The 18,955-nt window shown below is 33.1% G+C and overlaps 1 protein-coding gene across 1 annotated transcript in view; it reads right to left on the reverse strand.

Annotated features, from left to right (window-relative positions):
* Gabrg1 (gamma-aminobutyric acid type A receptor gamma1 subunit) overlaps positions 1 to 18,955 on the reverse strand; it is a 71,628-nt gene that overhangs the window by 6,390 nt on the left and 46,283 nt on the right. Inside the window, exons 4-8 of the mRNA XM_005359305.2 lie at positions 12,548 to 12,768; positions 11,080 to 11,162; positions 9,791 to 9,928; positions 9,537 to 9,689; positions 6,424 to 6,635 (exon numbers count right to left, since the gene is read on the reverse strand). Coding sequence (XP_005359362.1) covers positions 6,424 to 6,635; positions 9,537 to 9,689; positions 9,791 to 9,928; positions 11,080 to 11,162; positions 12,548 to 12,768 — 807 coding nt within the window. The remainder of the gene's footprint in view (positions 1 to 6,423; positions 6,636 to 9,536; positions 9,690 to 9,790; positions 9,929 to 11,079; positions 11,163 to 12,547; positions 12,769 to 18,955) is intronic.

Consider the following 18,955-nt stretch of genomic DNA (forward strand, 5'->3'; position numbering starts at 1 on the left):
ATAAATAAATAAATAAGAAAGAAATGAATTGACATGCATAATATAGCCTCAATTGGCAAAAGAGGAAAGGTGAAAATTTTGGAGACTATTATAATAGCTCAAGGAAATGTGCTATGGAAAATAGAAACTGAAGCTGAGTGAAGATAGCATGTAGATGATCCTCCTAATCCTCTAAATCACACTCTGCATTCTTTGAAAAGCTAAGAATGTGTATAAAAGCTATTTATGTGTATAAGGGAGTGAGAGGTCAGTCTTGAGTGCTAATACACATGAAGTTTCTACATTTTTTTTTAAACAGCATCTTGCACTGGGGTCTGAGGTAGGTAAATGTGCAAGACTGCCTGCAGAGAGCATTTCTATATCCAATCTTTACATGACTGTTGAGGATAAAATTCTGGACACCATACTTGTCTGTCAAGCTTGTCTACACCAAGCTCTAAACATTCCTGGAAGCAGAGTACACATTCAATTTCTTTTGTCTAAAAATTGTCTTTGCATTGGTGAAAAAATAAATACCCATAATTTTACACTTTAAAAATCTTGAGAGCCTAAAATTAATCCAGTACTGTCCAATTCTGCAATCAGTCCCAAAGTGTAGGTATCTCATGGTTTCATGAGATTTATTATAACCTATGGATATTGAAGCTTCACCATGAAATGTTCATCATTGGTGGTGTGACAGGGGTTTACCAACATTACATGTCTACAGTTCTTATCCCTTTCACAAGAGTCTGAATCACAGTCCAGTACACGTAACATAACTTCTAAACCTTTATTTTCAATAACCTCATGCAAATAATTTAATAATTAATAGTGTGTGTATTAAGAGATAAAACCCACATATTGAATGGGACATTTTTTAGAAGACAGGTATAGGTAGAGTAAAAATAATAATTCAGATAAAGCAGAAATGAGAAAGAAAGGAAAGATTAAAGGAATAAAAAAAGAGAGAGGAGGGAAGAGGGAAAGGAAGATAGAATCAAATATTTAATGTGAAAAGTATAAGATATCTCTAATAAATGCATATCATTATTTAATATATTTTACTCAGATGTCATCTCTTAATATATGAATATATATTAATGTGATTATATATATGAATATATACATATATATTCATATCCATATTCAAGGCACTCTATATTTCCTATCATAAACAATAGAGAGGGAAAATTATGGACTCCAGACTATTCAGATTTTCTAGCTTCTTAATGAATGCTCCCATATGGAAGGAGAAAGAGAGAAAGAAAGGGTAGTTGTAATCCAAAATATGAGAATCAGTGTAAGCTTACATGCTGCAGGAGGTGTGTCTGGGTTGGAAAAAATGGAAAATGTAGATTCCACAATATGTTTTATGGAAAAAGTGAGCCAAAATGGACAGAGCTGTCTATCCTCTGTATCAGTGCATTAGATTAGCAAGGGCATGATGGCTGAAAACAAACCAAGCGGGTATACAAATTTGATTGCTGGCCCCAATTTTTCAAATTGTCATTTAATGTTGTAAGAGCTAATGAAATATGTATCTCAGGAAGCATGAAAGACACATAAAGTTTGTACTGAATGTCTATAAAATATTTTTACACTCTCCAGTCAATTAATATGTCAACTGTGAACTATTGCTATTTGCCATTTAATATGTCAATACTGTCATCTCGTTGTTTCTTTTCCATTTTTAGTATTTAATTTGCTGAGACTGTTGCTAAATTTAACAGACTAAGCATGATTCTTTTCTTGAATAACTGTAGTAAAATTATGTCTAGACTTTGGTTAGTTCTTAGTATATTTTGATAAATTAATGTTTAAAAACACCATAATTTTAAGTTTCCATTTTTATGCTTCAGCTCCCCTGAGTCAACATGACACTTGGAGCTGTGCTCTATAGTTTGAGGTTGCACTGGGTAGCTAGCTGTTCAAACACCAATAAGGTGTGTTTCAGTTAGTAATCCACCTGGGTTACATATCTGTATAAAAGAAACTATAAAACTCATATGGCATTACATATTACATGTGTGTTAATGTCATTTGTTTTTATTCTTGGAATCTCTAACAAAAGTTATAAAAATTAAATAAAACAAATACAATTGCTACACACAAGTGTGGGCATTTCCATTTTAAAATGAGGACTAAAGAATGAGATGGAAAACAGAGAAGAGGTTTGGTTTGGGTGAATAAAAAAATAGTAAGAACGTTCAGTTTCTTTCTTTAAAATTGATCAGTGCACAAGCAACCAAAATGACTCAGTGGGTGAAATCCTTACCTTGTTGACATGAGAATATGAGTTTGATTTCTGGAATCCACATAAAGATGTAATTAGGAAACCTATCCTGTTGTGTTTTCATCTGACCCCCTCATGTTTGCTCTGGTACGTGTAAGAACACACTCCACATCATCTGTATTCACACGATAATAAAATTTATTTTAAATCTAATAAGTCTAGTACCGATTATTCAAGTGGAAATCATTATTCTTTTGTACTTTGTTCATAAAATCATAAACATGATCTTTTAAATTGTTGTGAATTTGTAACAGTAACAGAATTGTGGTTTGAAGCAAATTCTCAGATCTTTACATCTAGCAATGTCTTCTTTGGCATTGAACATCATTGGACCTAAATACAAAGTTTACTAGCCTTAACTCTTAAAATATATTATGAAAAATAAAGAATTAAGATATATCCACATTTCTAAAATAGAAATCATAAAAAGAAAAAAATAGAGCAAAGCCATTCAGTACCTAAACATAAAGAAATTTGATCACTTGAGTCTCGTGGTAAACATATTATAGCAGGCTTACAAGCTGTTTGTCAAGGATGGATGTCTTGCACTGTCTTTATTTGAGTATTTGTTCTGAATGTATTTACTGAAATCTGTAGCATACTGTCATATTGTCAATATTGACAAAATGAAAGTCTACTTTTCTAAGTGTTTGGAACAGAATAAAATGTTAAAATGAAGGCTTTAAAAAAATGGAGCTCTCGGCTCACAAAGAGACCTGAGCATGAATCTTGGATCTATCACTGACAAAGCTGCCTTGTGAAAGTCGATGAACTTGCATTTGTAGGGTTTCTTTGAGCACAAATGAAAGCATGTGAAATGCTCAGATCTGTCTGGAACCCTCAATGAATGTTAGATATTGCATTCAGGTTGCTATAATGCTATTATAAACTTAAATTACAGTCAATCATTTAATTGTTACATATATTCGAGTTATTATAATCAATTTTAACATATAATTTGATACAATATGTAAGTTAGTCATTGTGATTGGGTGTGGATTAAAAGTATATAATTGTACAGAAACTAGAGAAAGTGTAAGAGCTACGACTTTCTACTCTTGGTAGGCTATAGCCTTAAAAGAGATTCTCTAAAAGTGAGTTAATTATGTGTGCCACTCATTCTTGCAAATCCACAGATACTTGTGAAAAAGAAATCAATTAATATTTTATTTTGTTGTACTAATGCAACGTCTTCATTTATAGCTCATCATGCAAGACAGTCTCCCTACCTCTGCCTTTCAACTGCTGGGATAGCAGGTGTGAAAAACCATAACCAGATTCAAAACTATATCTTAAATAGGTTTAGATACTATTACACTTTTGACAAAGAATGTAGCATTAAAGAATCTTGTACTAATTGAATACAAATGATTAGAACACGTCTTTTCTCTGATCTTAGTAGAAATGCTATGAGATTTTCTTCCTTTAAAAGAATATTAGCTATTTATTTTTACTATACATACCTTTATTATATTGAGGCATGCTCCCCCAATCCTAGATCTCTGTAACTTTTGTCATTTAGAAATGTTGAAGTAATTTTGCCAAAGGCATTTACATTTGTTGAACCATGCCTGCATCTCTAGAATGAAGCTCTTGGTCTTGATGAATGGTCCTCTCGTATAATCTTGGGTTTTGTTTGTCAGCATCACATATTATTAATGAGAGCATAAACTAGTTCAGCAACTCAGAAAACCAGGAGGCAGGACTCTCCAAATGTTAAAAAGAGATCTACAGATGTCCAAGTTTAAATCACTCTTACACATACGCATATGAAACCACTTTATAGCTAGCAATAAAGATACTTGCACAGTCATATGGATTGCTACTTTATTCACAGTGGCTAGAAAACGGAATCAACCCTTATATCTGTCAACTGCCACATGAAATGTGAATAATGTGGTACATATATGCAATGGAATATTAATTATAAAGAAAGTAGAATGATGAAATGTGCAGGCAGATGATGGAACTAAAGGTGTTATACATTGAAGCCACATAGGTCCCTACTGAAAATTTTGGCATATTCTTCCTCAATTACTTTTCTATGTGTAACATGCATCATATGTGGAGACTAGGAAACATGAAGAGGGCTTTGGTGGAGGAGGTGCATTTAGAGAAGGGTGTTTCGAAATACATTTAAATTGAAAATAGAGAAGGTGAATTCTTGGGGCAGATACACTGAAGTACTTAGTGGAGTAATGGGAATTGTAGGCAATATGGCCCATGGGAAGACTTAACTAAAACGAAGCATGCATGAACAGCATATTGGGAACCTATGATCTTGTAATTCAAGTAAAAATACAGCAAGAGAGGGTAATAGAAAACATGTAATATGAGGTTACACAGGGACAATAAAGGATTAAGTGGGAATGGGGAATTGTAGCGTCTTGAGTAAGAATGGCCCATAGGCTCATAGATTTGAATGTTTCCTTCTCAGTTGGACTTTTAGAAAGGATTAGGAAGTGTGGCTTTGTTTGAAACGACAATGGGCATGGCTTCAAGAGCCATGTTAGTCCAAATCTCTATCTGACTGTCTCTCCATCTCTGTATGTTTGTGCGTGTGTGCTTGTGTGTGCTTGTGTGTGTGTGTGTGAGAGAGAGAGAGAGACAGACAGACAGACAGACAGAGAGTGTGTGAAAGAGAGAGAGAGACTGATGCCTGTTAATCAGTATGTAAAGCCCTCAGCTACTGCTCCAGTGCCATACCTGTCTGCTCCCTGGCATGATAAGCATGGAGTAATCCTCTGAAATTCTAAGCAACCCCCCAACTAAATGTTTTCATTCACAAAAATTACATTAGTCATGGTGTCTCTTCACAGGAACAGACCAGTAACTAAAACAAAGACTTGCGGAGAGGTATAGATGACGGACTAACCAAAACTAAGGATGTACAAAGAAGACCCATGAAACCCAATAATTTGTAAGCTAATTTAAAATATTTTTTAAAGGAATGTGAACGGAAGTACTCTGCAGTAGTGGAAAATACTATTCCAAGAAGAGCCAGGTTGTTAAAAGAAAATCTTGGAGAAATGGGGTTATCTCCCTAAGAGTTTTGGTTAGGGATGTCTCAATACCATCCCAAACAATACAGTACTTGGCCATTACTCTAGGTTTTTCACCATAACTAGATCCTGCTGCTGAAGAAACCATATACATTGGTGACATTTATAAAACAAATTACTCCTGAGCTAACCAGGAAACTCTACCTGCTACCTATTTTTCATAGCATTGCAAAGTGTTATGCAAGCTTGTGGGGGAGGAAAAAATATCAGTGATGTTATGTAGCTCTATTTCTGACCTGCTAAACAGGATCTGTACAGTGTACAATAATATAATTCTATCTATACAATTGCTCCCTTGACTGGACTTGAGACCTGATTCATAGGAGGGGCATTGGAATCAAGATCAAAATCATGGCTAGGAAAGAATTAGACAATAGAGAAAACAACCTATCCTATTGAAGTTCTACTTAATGGTCATGTTTATCAAGCTGCCTTATAAGTAGTTATATCTGTAGATTTGGGCTGGTCCCAACTTTTGCCAGAGAAGCTTCTTATGTCAGTGGGTAGCTTTCCAACCATTTTCAAAATACCTATCCTTATAACAACAGATAAGAGTAACTCTCACTACTTATCAAAGAAACTTCTTTTTGCAAGAGATGCAGACCATTATATTGATACACATAATACAAATTCAGAAAATGAGTGACTGTGGTATATGCAACCCCAAGTGATATACATGCAACACAACTCCTAAACCTGAGGCTAAGTGAAATTCATGGAAGAGGGGACGGAAACATTATACTAGACAGTGGCTAAGGATATCTGTGAATAAATCATGGCCCCTAGACATAACAAGGAAATACACCTATGAATTACCAACAACCTACTTGTCTTAACAAGATCATCATGACAACCCAGGTTGACAAGCTAAAACAAACACAAGTAATGCTACAAGGTCCCAACTCTTACACCTTATTATATCCCACACATATGTATGTGTAATGATAATATTAAAAAAGAGATTGTGAATTTGGAAGGAAGAGAGGAGAGTGAAGAAGGGAAAGGGAGACAGTGATATAAATACAACATTCATGTATGAAATTCTCAAAAATATTACTATTAAAAGGGAATAAAAATAAAACATACCGAAGTTCTGTTTTTATGCTTCCTGTCTCTGGTGGTTTTTCCTTTATTATTGCTAGTAAAATAATGCAAGGTTCCATATTCCATCAGTGCTGCAAACACAAAAATAAAACAAACAGAGACAAAAAGATCCATTGCTGTCACATAAGAAACCTTAGGTAAAGATTTCCTGGCAATTGTACTAAGGGTTGTCATAGTCAAGACCGTAGTGATACCTGTGAAGAAAAGGGAAAATAATAGATGATTACAAGTCATTTAGCAGAACATTTTTATTCTTTTCTTCTAATTTAACAATAACGTCAGCTGAAATAAACAATGGAAACAAAAGGATATGATTGCCAGAAAGAATTACTAGTAACTATGGCTACATTATGTTCACTGTGTTCTTTGTGTAGGAAAGTTTAATGATTCAAATCACTATGGATTTCAGGTTGGCTCCTAATATTCACTCTTCCCTTCTCCATGGTTAAAAAATAAACATTTTTAGTTGACAGGAGGTTTTCTCTTTTCTTTCTTTCTCTTTCTGGCTTTTTGAGACAGGGTTTCTCTGTAGCTTTGGAACTTTTCCTGGAACTAGCTCTTGTAGACCAAGCTGGCCTCGAACTCACAGAGATCCTCCTGTCTTTGCCTCCTAAGTGCTGGAATTAAAGCGTGTGCCACCACTTGCTGGGCTGACAGGAGGTTTTCTTAAAGTACAATTTCACTGGGCACTTCTCTGAAGCAGAGTGTGACCAGAAGGTAAGATTGTACCAGGGGGACTAAGCCAAGAATTAAAGTCTAGAAGACACCACAATGTGAGAGATGCCTTGCTTTATTCCCTCCTCTTCTTTCTACTGCAATGCTATGACCATAAGCCAGCAGCCACCTTGAACGATGAGATGGCTATGGAAATTCAAGTCACGAACCACACATACACCCTACACATCCAAGAACCAACAGTCTCTGAATCCCTTTCTCCACAGTATATGACACCACAGTGAGCACTTATGAACCTGTGCAGTAGAAGCAAGTAGTTTTCAAATTACTTGAAGGAACAGTTATTGGAGGGTTTTTTTTTGTTGTGTTTATTTTGTTTGTTTATTTTTTTGTTTGCCTCATTCAGTAAGAGTAGCCTAACTAATGTATTAATGTAATATTTTCTTTTGTCATAATTTGAACTTAGTTTAAAAACTTCAAATTTAAGGATGCAGAATTATAACAATATATTTTGCATTTCAAATACACTTAATGAATTTTTATATTTTTAAAATTTTTAGTATGTGCAATTCTGATACATGTCAAAGCCAAGTCCATGTGTCCATCTTTGGACTCCTTTATCTCTCCCTTTATATAATAGTCGTCTTATTATTCTCACCATTGTTAATCTTAAGTCATCTAACTGAGAAGAAGCTCTATTTTTTTGTGTGTTTTTCATTCTTCTACAAATATTATTATTTAAGTGCTTGTACACTCATACACAAAAGCACTTAATTATATTTGTATATGTGCCACATGGATACATTGCAAGAAGCTGCAAGACAGGACTGGAACTATAGTTAGAGATGGTTGTGAGTCACCGTATGTGTGCTGGAAACCAAACCTGGCTCCTTACAGGAGCAGCATGTGCTCCAAACCACCAAGTTACCTCTCCAGCTACCCCCAACTCCATTCTTGTTCTTTATTGCCACAACCATAGCTCTGTGAATTAAATGTTTAAGATTTTTAAATATGCTAAGTATAATGCTAAATAAATATGTATTTGTAAATATGAATGTAATTTAAATAAATGGCTACAAAAAATCTTTAGTATAGGAGGAGCAATGGGGATCATTTTTTCTCATGTGCCCACTAGAATATGCTGAAATAATTCTTAGAGAACCTCATCATTATTCTCCCATGGATAATTAGTGTTAGAAAGAAAAAAATAATACAAATGCAGAGGTTTTGAAGAATGGAGGTAAATTTAAGTTCAATTCTAAATCTCCACTTCTTACATTCATTTATTTGCTGTGTGATCTTAAGAAAAACAGGGTAATGATTTATTCTTATGCCTATAGATTACTATCATCAGTATCCCCAGTGCCTAAGCTAAAATTTTATTATAATACAAATAAGTTTCAATAAATCTTTTGAGAAACATAAAATATCTTAAAGGATAGGGTAAATAAAATGTATATATAGATAGATTTTGTTCACTCACCTACTCTATACCTATGGTAGGACTCCATAATTTTTTTTAGGATACTTAATATTTCAGGATTTACTACTGACCTATTTATGTGATTTTAAATCTACTATGTTAATTGAATGAACATTTTTTACAGCTATCATAGAAACTACAGGAAAACCTATTAATCATTAAAAATAAAACTCATCTAACTTTACATTTTTAGATAAAATTATAATCACAATGTGATTGAATCTTTATTCTGAATATGAATCAATTATTAATAAGCTTTTCTTGCATAATATTAAAGAGACTATAGATTGTCACTTTGTTAAAACATGTATAAATAATCAGCCATTTGTTTACTATATATTGTGATCATTATGGTACACTATTTAGAAAGATCATCATCAACCTTTTAAAGGATGAAGCAGAAATTACTCTTGTAAACATTGGCATTGTATAAGAAACTCTAAAAGGAACAGATTAATTTCACTGCTTTTGATGTTTTAGAAATCAGGAAGCTCTTGTTCTATCTAGATATCTGTCTTTTGGAACAGCTGGCCATCAATTTGCAATTCCAGTATTAATCAGTAAATTAAACGCTGATGTTTTGTGATCCTGCTAAAACGTAGTCAATATTCATTGTAAAGCAATTAAAATATTTATCAAATGAGACTCAGATATTTTCCCTTCTCTGCTTTTTATGTGTTAATTCTTAAACACTCACACATTGTGTGTGTGTGTAAATATTTAGTCCTGTTTACGGGAAAAATATGAGTTTTCTAATTCCAAGTTCTTTACTATGTAAAATCCTATACTATTTGAAGTTCTTTCAATTTTGTATAATACTAAACTTTTTTCATCCATTATTACCTCATTATAGTCTAGAGGATATTTCTAAAATATGCATCAATGAATTTTTATTTATTAATTTTTAAGAGCTTGTTCTATAGCAGCACAGTCTTACCCAGTGATGTTCTGGCTGGTACTGCATCTTTATTGATCCAAAAGGAAACCCAAGAAAGAACAACTGTTAGAATGCATGGGATGTAGGTCTGGATGGTGAAATAGCCCATCCGCCTGCTCAGGTCAAAGAAGATTGTCATAATAATATAATCTCCTATAAGAAATAGATATGTTAGATAGTGAGTAAAGCATATAAAAATCTACATTCTGCGTTCTATACCTAAATAACAACGTCAGCTTCTGTTTCCTCCTTACCAGAGATTGTGTGAGAGATTTCAGTTGAATTTCGTAATCCTACAAATGCAAACTGGTATAACCTCCAGTACTTAGGATCAGCCACTTCCACAGAGGGCTTTTTCCACTTGTACTCAATTTCATTTTTAGGATATCCATCTGGAGAAAAAATTGTAGTAAAATATATGTAGTTTAGAAAAATTTAAAATATTATCATTGCAATACCAACACCATCCAAACAATGAGTATTTGTGATCCTTCTCTCATTCAATACTATAAAGTTTGTCAAATACAGAAAATACTAACTGAAGTGTATATGTGTGTGTGGTATGTGTGTGCTTTAAAGAATTATATAGCACTTATGATGACTACAATTATGAGTTTTGTTTTTGCACTGAGTAGTTTGAGAGAGAGGGAAGTTTGATGTTGTCCTACTGTCTTGATTCATAAATCTCAGATTGTCTCTATTATTATTTACCTGGAACTTGGGAACCATCTCAGACTCTCGTGTGCTAGAATTACTGTGACCTGGTAGTTACTATTTAATCCCCAAAATATTGTCAAAATCAACACAGGACTTCAATGTGTTTTTAAAATACACTCATATCTGAGTTGATTGTAAGCCTGTCTTTCTGCTTATAATTTCTTATATGAATTCCAGTGGCTAAAATCCTTTCCTATTTGAAATCATTTATAAAAGCAAACACTTTTTCCTCAACCAATTTTTGAAACCTATTTTAAAATCCAATAAAGTGAGATATTGCATCAGGAAGATTGATATAGTTTCAAAGAGATTTTAATTCTAGTTGTGTAAAATCATTTGAATGAATGCAAGCCTAGATTCACAGCCCATATGAGTATTTAGAATGAGAAAAGGGAATGTTAGTTTACTTTTTCTACTCCAGTTTATTGATTTTATCTTTTTATGTTATTCTTTAGACACCTGCTTGTTTTCCAAGAAGAGACCGAATGGGTGTGACTCAAGTGAGACTGGAGGCAGAAAGCACTTAGGAGGAGTTGAGAAAATCGGAATTGTAGTTAGAATACAATGCAGAAAAGTCAGTTTTCAACAAAACAAAGTAGAAAAATAAAGTAAAAGGCATTGAAATAAAACTAAGTTAAAAAGATTATTTTGCAATATGTATATTCACTAAAAACTCATTTTTTTAAAATTTAAAATCAATAAACAAATGTAGTACTTACATTTATTAAACTTAAAAGTGGAATAACAATCACATTTTATTTCATTCTATAAGCTAATAAAGTATTTTTAAGGCCAAATTTGTAGGATTGACATTTCTTTCACTTACAGCTTGAAAATTCCAGTGGACAGGAATGTTCATCCATAGGAAAGTTATGAAGTTGAAGATAGCATTCTGCATTAATTGTTAATCTATTTAGAAGAAAAAAAATATTTGTATTGCACAAAGCAGAGTTGTTTAAGTCTTCAAAAACTACTTATCTGATTTTAAAACATCATTTGGGCATCCTATAATGGACTATAACCTAATAAAATACAAAGATAACCTTAAACTTAATACTGAATATTATATCATTCACTACTGAGTATGAAATTCAAACATTTCTTCAGACAACTAAGTATCTATTTTGTAAATGTCAATCTCTGCTTTTGCATTAAAAATAAAGCTTCTGCAGTTTCATGAATTATATATATATATAGTGTATATATATGAAATTAATATGTTCAAAGACACACAATAAGTATTACATTATACAAGGTTATGCATGATTTTTTTCTCTGAATTTAGCATGATAATCTTCAAGGATGACACCATTGAACATGCCAAAGTAGAAATAGAAAACACAAAGACCTACAGACAACAAGGAAAAGATGGGCGCATGAGAGTTGTTCTTTCCAGAAAACATTACACTCATTGGTTGTCCAATGTCAAATGCTTATCCCTAAAAACATATATAACACTATAAATACTGAGCATGCTATATTTAAAAAGTGTATATGTATATGCATATTTATATACACATATACATAGAGACGCACACAAATATATGTATGCAATAACAATTAGTAAAGAAAGAAGCCTAGTCTTTGAAGGAGAACTGGGAGATTTAGATGGAAAGGTTTGGAGAGAGGATAAAAAAAGGGAGAAATGTAACTCTAAATAAAATTTAAAAAGTAAAAACAAGGTAGTAATTTTTAATAAGCATATATTTTGACAGGGATAAATTAGGTAGATTTGAACTCAAGGATCAATGGTGATGTTTCACAACAGTGCTAAAAATCAAAATAATAATAAATTACAAGGGAAAAAATCACAGGAATTTAAATTATACACTTATAAATATTAACCATGGCTGAGTATAATCAGGATTTAAACACTCACTGATCTTGCAGAGGACCTGTTTTGGTTCCCAGTACCCATAGAGTGACTCACAACCATCTGTGACTCCAGTTTCAGGGGATCCAAGTTTCTCTTCTGGTTTTCACAAGGTATGTGTGTAGTGAAAAAGCAAACAAAATTTATGTACATACAAAATAAAATATTTAAGGCATCATCAAATTAATAAATGAATAAAATTTAAAATATGAGTCAAAACTTTTCTTGCTTCCAAGTAGGAAGACCAAATATTTTTTCCCATCCTTTCGTTTGATAGTAACTCCGAATATAAAAAAGTATCACCAAATAGTTCACCATGTTAGATTTTAACAAATGAAAGGTGCCCCTATGTCCTACTCTGCTGGTGTGAAGAAGTCTTTTTACGAGCTGAAAATACGACCTCAGTTTGTATAAATATTACCGTAGAGTGTACAGAACTCTTCCATCACTCCAAATCCGCAGCAGGCGATTAGGTGTGGTTATCCAATGTGCATCAGATTTTCTTGAGTTTCTGAAGAATGTGTCAGGAATCCAGATTTTTCCCACCATGTTGCTGTTAAGCATAAGCACTTTCATGGTGCTATTGAACTTTAAGCGGCTGTCAAACCAGGTTTGGGCAAAAATTATATCTATGGTATACTCCTACAAGATTGAAAGATAATGACATTAATGATCCTATCATTTTAGATGTTTTCCTAGAAACTGAAATTTTTTAGTGCAAATTCCCTATAAGTTGATAGCAATTAGATTCATTCTTGGGAAGAAAATAACTCTGATACTTTAAACTTCTTTTCAAATTATTTCAAGTGACTCATATAAAACGAAATTCAGAAATTCTAGATGCCTTCTCTCCTTTAACCTTTTATGCTGTTTTTAAGTTTCATAATTCATCAATTTTAGCAATTAGTAACTGTTTTATTGTTAACATTGATAAATTTGATTATATTTACAATATACCTCCATAAACATGTCCAAAATCAAAGGGTAACTATCCATCAAATTATCTAAAACCACTAAAAATGTCTTTTGTCTGAGATTGAAATTCCCATCATTTCAAGACAGCAGTGTTAAATATCTGGACAGTAGTGTTTAATGTCTCATATTGACCACAAAAGGAACCAGCTAAACAATTATAACGTGCTAAAGACCACAATAATGGTTCTGTATGCTATCCTGTTGTTAAAACCTTCCAACACTTTGTGAAGTAAATGTCACATTAATAAATGTTTTCCAAAAATATCAAATGATGAAAGGTAAAGAATTCTTCATAATTTCCAATGGACATTTACAAAGCTAAACCATGCATTCATATTCCAGTTCTCATAGCAAGGACCTAGGTCTCAAAACTCTGTTCACAGAAAGGAGCAAGTCGTACAGTTAAGAGGCCTGAGATCAAGTATTACCCACATCTGTGTCCTGATGAAATGTCTACAATCTTATAAGCATTAAAACTTTCCACAAAACTTAAGGGAAGAACAATAATATGTGGTATAGAATTAAGGAACTGAAAAAAATTGTCGTCTCTGTGTGACTGTTTGCTTGCATGCTTAACTTAGACATTAAAAGAGGAAGGAAAAATGTTTAAAATTCTGAAGTACTATATTGGCTACATGTAGCAGAGAGGATTGAGTTGTCTTTCTTGATGTGATACTTGCAATTGGTCAATTGGCCTGAAAGGAAATATTCACCAAAAGAAATGGAAGCATGACTGTGAGTTTGGTTAATGAATATTTAATATCTATTTTTTAAGTCAGAGAGACTAATGAGTAAACAGTGTAAGATTCAACTTATCAGTAGGGAAGTTGGATCAAATCCTAGATTGCTGCAAGAATATTTATTATTTGGTTACTGGAATATAGAGATAAATTGAAAAGGAAGCTTCATTTTATCACACACTTGTGGCATAGATTCCTAATCATTTAATGAATATTATCAGCGGCATGCTGCATAATCTCTGTATTTGTTTAGTAAGGCTAATGTTACTGACCAGACTGATGCTTGAATCTTTTGGAAGACACATGGACATATATTATCTTTAACACCTTTTCTCACTTCCTTGTCAGGACCAATGGCACTTAAGAAATATTGGAGATAAGTGATATTTATTTAAATGTCCTCGCTACTTATTCAAATGATTAACTCCTTTAAGCCCAACATTGACTTTGCCAATGATAGAAAGTTGTTTTGTAACAATAAATATGAACAGAGAGAAGGGTCTGTACAGGTTGGAAAGAGAGTATAACCAATGTTGTTCAGCCAAGTCAAATCATATATTTGAATAGGGGAAATATAGCAGAAATTTCATAAGAAAGTAGGCAGGATGGTGGTCTTGGAAAAAAATGAACAATGGCTAGTATAAAGAGCATCATGACACTTAAGCATACTTAATTTCAAATTCCTATGATAGCATCAGAAGCAGCATTTGAGAATTATATTTCTAGTAATAGAATTTTGCAAACATCATGAACACCATTCAGCAGCTTAAGGAATGTATTAATTCCAAACCTGGGCCAAAAATACAGATCTTTATGCCTGCACAGCCATATGTTCTGCACGGAAATGTGTTTTATAATACATAATTCTAATGTGCTCACAGCTGTTGGGGGGATTATGATTTCTAACAGGTCAGATTTCCCTAAAGATAAAATATTAAAGAAAAGTGAAAGGATCTACTCACAATTAATCTATGATCAAAAGAAAGAAATGCAGAGCACATTTCTTGATAAGTTGTCCTTGACAAAGCCTCGCAGGAGCTATAGTCCCAAGCCCCTTTAAACTGCTAATCCTTAATAAATGTCTTACTGAGATAAGAAGGTTATTAAAGTCTGTGCCATTTTACTTGTAATCAAAAAATCCAATTTTGTTTACTCATTCATAGTAGAGTAATTTCCAGAAAATGATCAAACTCTGTTCTTGTACTTCATGTTCCTATTTAAAGGTTATAATCATCTGCATAAAAATAAGAAAAAAACTTGAAATTGAATTTCTATTGACTCAGAGCAAGTACAATACCTTCTAGAAGAAACGTTTTGAGAGAGGAACAGTACATTTAATACTTGAGGCTGACATGACATGACAATTTTACTGTCTTGAAATTTAATCAACAAAAGGAATAAATGTGAAAAGTGTGCTACTCTGATTTATAAGGTAGACAGGAAAACGATAAATGTATATTACTACAGTAACCAAAATTGCATATTGCAGCTGTGTACCTCATCTCACACTTATAAGTATTGGTTAACGCAGTATTGGAGGTGGGGTTCTATTTGCTTTTGGAATGGAAAAAAATGCAGAAGGCATAATTGTCCTAAGCAATTGATACAGATGCAAAACTTTATTGTGTAGTTGGATTGATCCTGATCTTGTCTGTCTACGTTCATATTAACATTTACTCAAACTACCTGATCACATGACTAAAATAAAAGTCTAAATTAAACCATGGTCAGCAGTAAACTAATAGAAAGATAAACGCAGGCAAAGAGATGAATAGTGAACCCATATTATATAAGTGTTAGTAAACATTTCACAGATATAAAATATATTTTGCTAAATTATTGTAAAAACAAAAGCTTCTTGAGAATATCACAATAAATGAAATATTTTGATGGCCTTATTTCTCAAATTTTCATGGAGGTCGTGTGACAATACAATGAAAGATAATCAATAAATCCTCATGAATCCTTGATTCAAATGTGAATCTTTTGGCTCTGGGGTCTGTTTATTTCTGTGAAGGTGCTTGCAAATTTCACAATGTATCATGCATATTAATTTGATAACTTGTTCAGCAAGTAATGTTTGACAGTTTAGTTACTGTGATCTTTCAATTTGTTTGCTTCAAGAGGACAACAATGGAAGCCTCTTAGATATGAATCTGGGCTTAATTAAAACTTGAAATTGAATTTAAGTTGAGATAGGTACAGATAAAAAGAAATAACTGGTAGAGATTGTTTCAGCTGGGGAAATTCAGAAAGACTTGTTGATATAAGGTACATTCAGTCAGAAACTAGGACAAGAACTGTGATTAATAAATTGGTCACAAGACTCTAAAATGCAGAACCTCTTAAAAGGGTGAAGGAGTATAAACCTCACATAACAAAGGAGAGGTCTTGGTTTTGTGTGTCAGAGATGTACTTTCCTTGATACGCAGAACATTTTATATCTGTAAGCACTTGCCAATTTAATATAAAATCCTCAATTTTTCTAAGATATAAAAATAGCTGTAAATACATATAATACTAAAATTGGAGTAAAAGAACCCAAAGTCTTAATAAATCATTGCTGATTCTCTATATCATAGTTAGTCATATATTTCCTATTAGGTATAAATTTTATGTAATTTAAATTTATATAAATTTGCTTATAATTTAAGCGTAAAATATCAAAATTAGTATGGTCACAGAACTCCTAATAAAAACTCCATAATAAAAAAGATAAGCACTTCTCTGGCCTTAGGGAAACTCTAGTTACACTGCAAGGCCAGCATCAACACACATGACCAGACACTAAGCACTCAGGTCTGTACAAATCTGCCTCATGGATTTGTATTTCATCATTTTGTCCAGAGAAAGAGCAGATAGGCTAGAAGGGCAGGTGAAAGAGAAAATGGCCACTTATACAAAATTGGCTCCTGTACTATTAGAGGTGTGATTAGTTTAAAATCTGCACAGCAGACAGGAAGCTAGCAATCAGGGGCAAGGTGACGCTCCAGCGTCAAGCTTGCCATTCAGGAGGCCAAGACTGTCGTTGAGGAACCGAATGTGTTCTCTTAAGCTCTCATGTGATTGTGTGACACTCAACCATGTTATAGGAGCTAGCTTGAGTCATTCAAAACTGTTGTAATTTACGGTGGCAACATAAAAAAAAAAAACTTTCAGAAGCAGTCAGAGATAGTATTTTGGACAAATAGCTGGTAACCTTAACCAAGGCAAAATAACTCGGAAATTCCCATCATGGTGCCATCATAGGAATGGCTAGTTTCCTGTGGCTTTAGAGCATGTAACAAAATTTATCACCTCTCTATTTCCAGACAAGGGAAAATTGGTATTTTGTTGGTGGTAGGAAGAAATTTATCCTGTTTTCCAAGAGTGTTCATACTTGTTTTCATGCCCTTTCCTGTCATCGTTTCCGTCAAATTTGTTTCATATTTCTCTGTTGAATGGAAGAAATAAACTAAAGATTTATACTTACATGTTCATGTTTGTATTTTCACTGTACTCTAAGTTTTACCCAAATGACCATCAATTCTGAAAAAATTGAGCAATCCTGAAGTGATGTTCAGAGAAATTCAGAAAAATTCCCAGAAAAAATGAAACCTGAAAAGCCATTAGGACCCATGTTTTGGTGTGTGAAACACCATTTGTAAGATAGAAGGTGTATTCATATGCACATTTAATTATTTCATTGCACAGATGACTAAGTATAATTTTCCACAAAGCATTCTCATTTTACTTCTAGTGCCTATAATATTTTTTTTTGCAAAATAATTATTCTAGATTTTCAATCTCTGTCTTTTTATGCTCACCTGATTTTTTGCCCAAATTATGATGCAGGACAAATATAAAGACCTACCATGTTTTAGAAATTTTGATCACAGATGCCACATGTGTAACTTCGCCATTACACTGCTGGTTCTTTCCTCCTTTATTTTCTGCCTTTCTCCCTCCTTTTTGAACTTTCTCCCTGCCTACCAGGTTTACCGGTGACTGCATTACTAGACTGAATCCCAATTCCGCATCTGTTTTACAACATAGGAAAGCTACTCATTACCAATTTTCTTTCATAACAAGTGGCACTGGGCTCACCATTACCACTTTAAATCAATATGGATTCATATACATATCCTGACATTTATATTTATCTACTTATTGAAAGATCAGTCTCTTTATTTTTTCCAAAATGGAGCAACTTTTTTGCTATTTTTTCATCTCTCATAGAAAGATGCCTTATATTTCTGAAAAGTAATTGCATAAATTTTTATAAGATAATCAACAATAAATATGATAAAGCCTAAAAAAATAAAAGTGTTGGGCCCGTAAGATTGATCATCAGGTAAAAGTCTTTCTCATGTTAGTCTAGCAGCTTGAGTTTGATCCTCAGAATCCAGGTCATAGTGGGAAGAACACAATTTCCACAAAGTTGACCTCTACACACACATCATAAATGGAAACAAAAGGCTTCAAAATATAGAAAATAAAGTTGATAAAACAACATAAAATAAGGTTTTTTTTCCCCTAAGACAAGAAATTTTAAATTGTAGGCACTTATATTAATATAATAAGTAAGTTAACGGCAAATGAGCAAACAAGATCTAAGAGGCCAGGAGAAGGAGATGCTACTCATGTACAACTTTCACCTTTTCTTTGATAGTGATATTAAAAATGTGTTACATTGTTCTAAAATAAGATGTGTGGTAAAAAAGTAGATTATAAGCAATTGGTGACAAAAGTTAATACAGGTGCATAGGTAAGGAAACTCAATTGTGTGGTAAGACTTTAAGTATCATAAAAGCCAAGGAAACAAACTTCAATGTCAAAAGTTCAGGTGTGTTTCTTCAAATCTCACAGCCACACATCATCCCCCAAGTACCAAAAGCATGTTCTCCCCTCCACAGCACATACAAGCTACCCAATCTGAGAAGAGGGAAAAAAACGGTCTTATTCTTGTGCCACATTTCCTCCTCCTAAATTTTCAAGTTAATACACTTAGCACAGTGACATTTCCTGTCTATATAGTGTAAGAAAATATTGACATTTCCTGTCTATATAGTAAAAGAAAAGAAAATATTGACATTTCCTGTCTATATAGTATAAGAAAAGAAAATATTGACATT

This window comes from Microtus ochrogaster, linkage group LG1 (assembly GCF_000317375.1).
Source record: "Microtus ochrogaster isolate Prairie Vole_2 linkage group LG1, MicOch1.0, whole genome shotgun sequence".
Classification (NCBI taxonomy): domain Eukaryota; kingdom Metazoa; phylum Chordata; class Mammalia; order Rodentia; family Cricetidae; genus Microtus; species Microtus ochrogaster.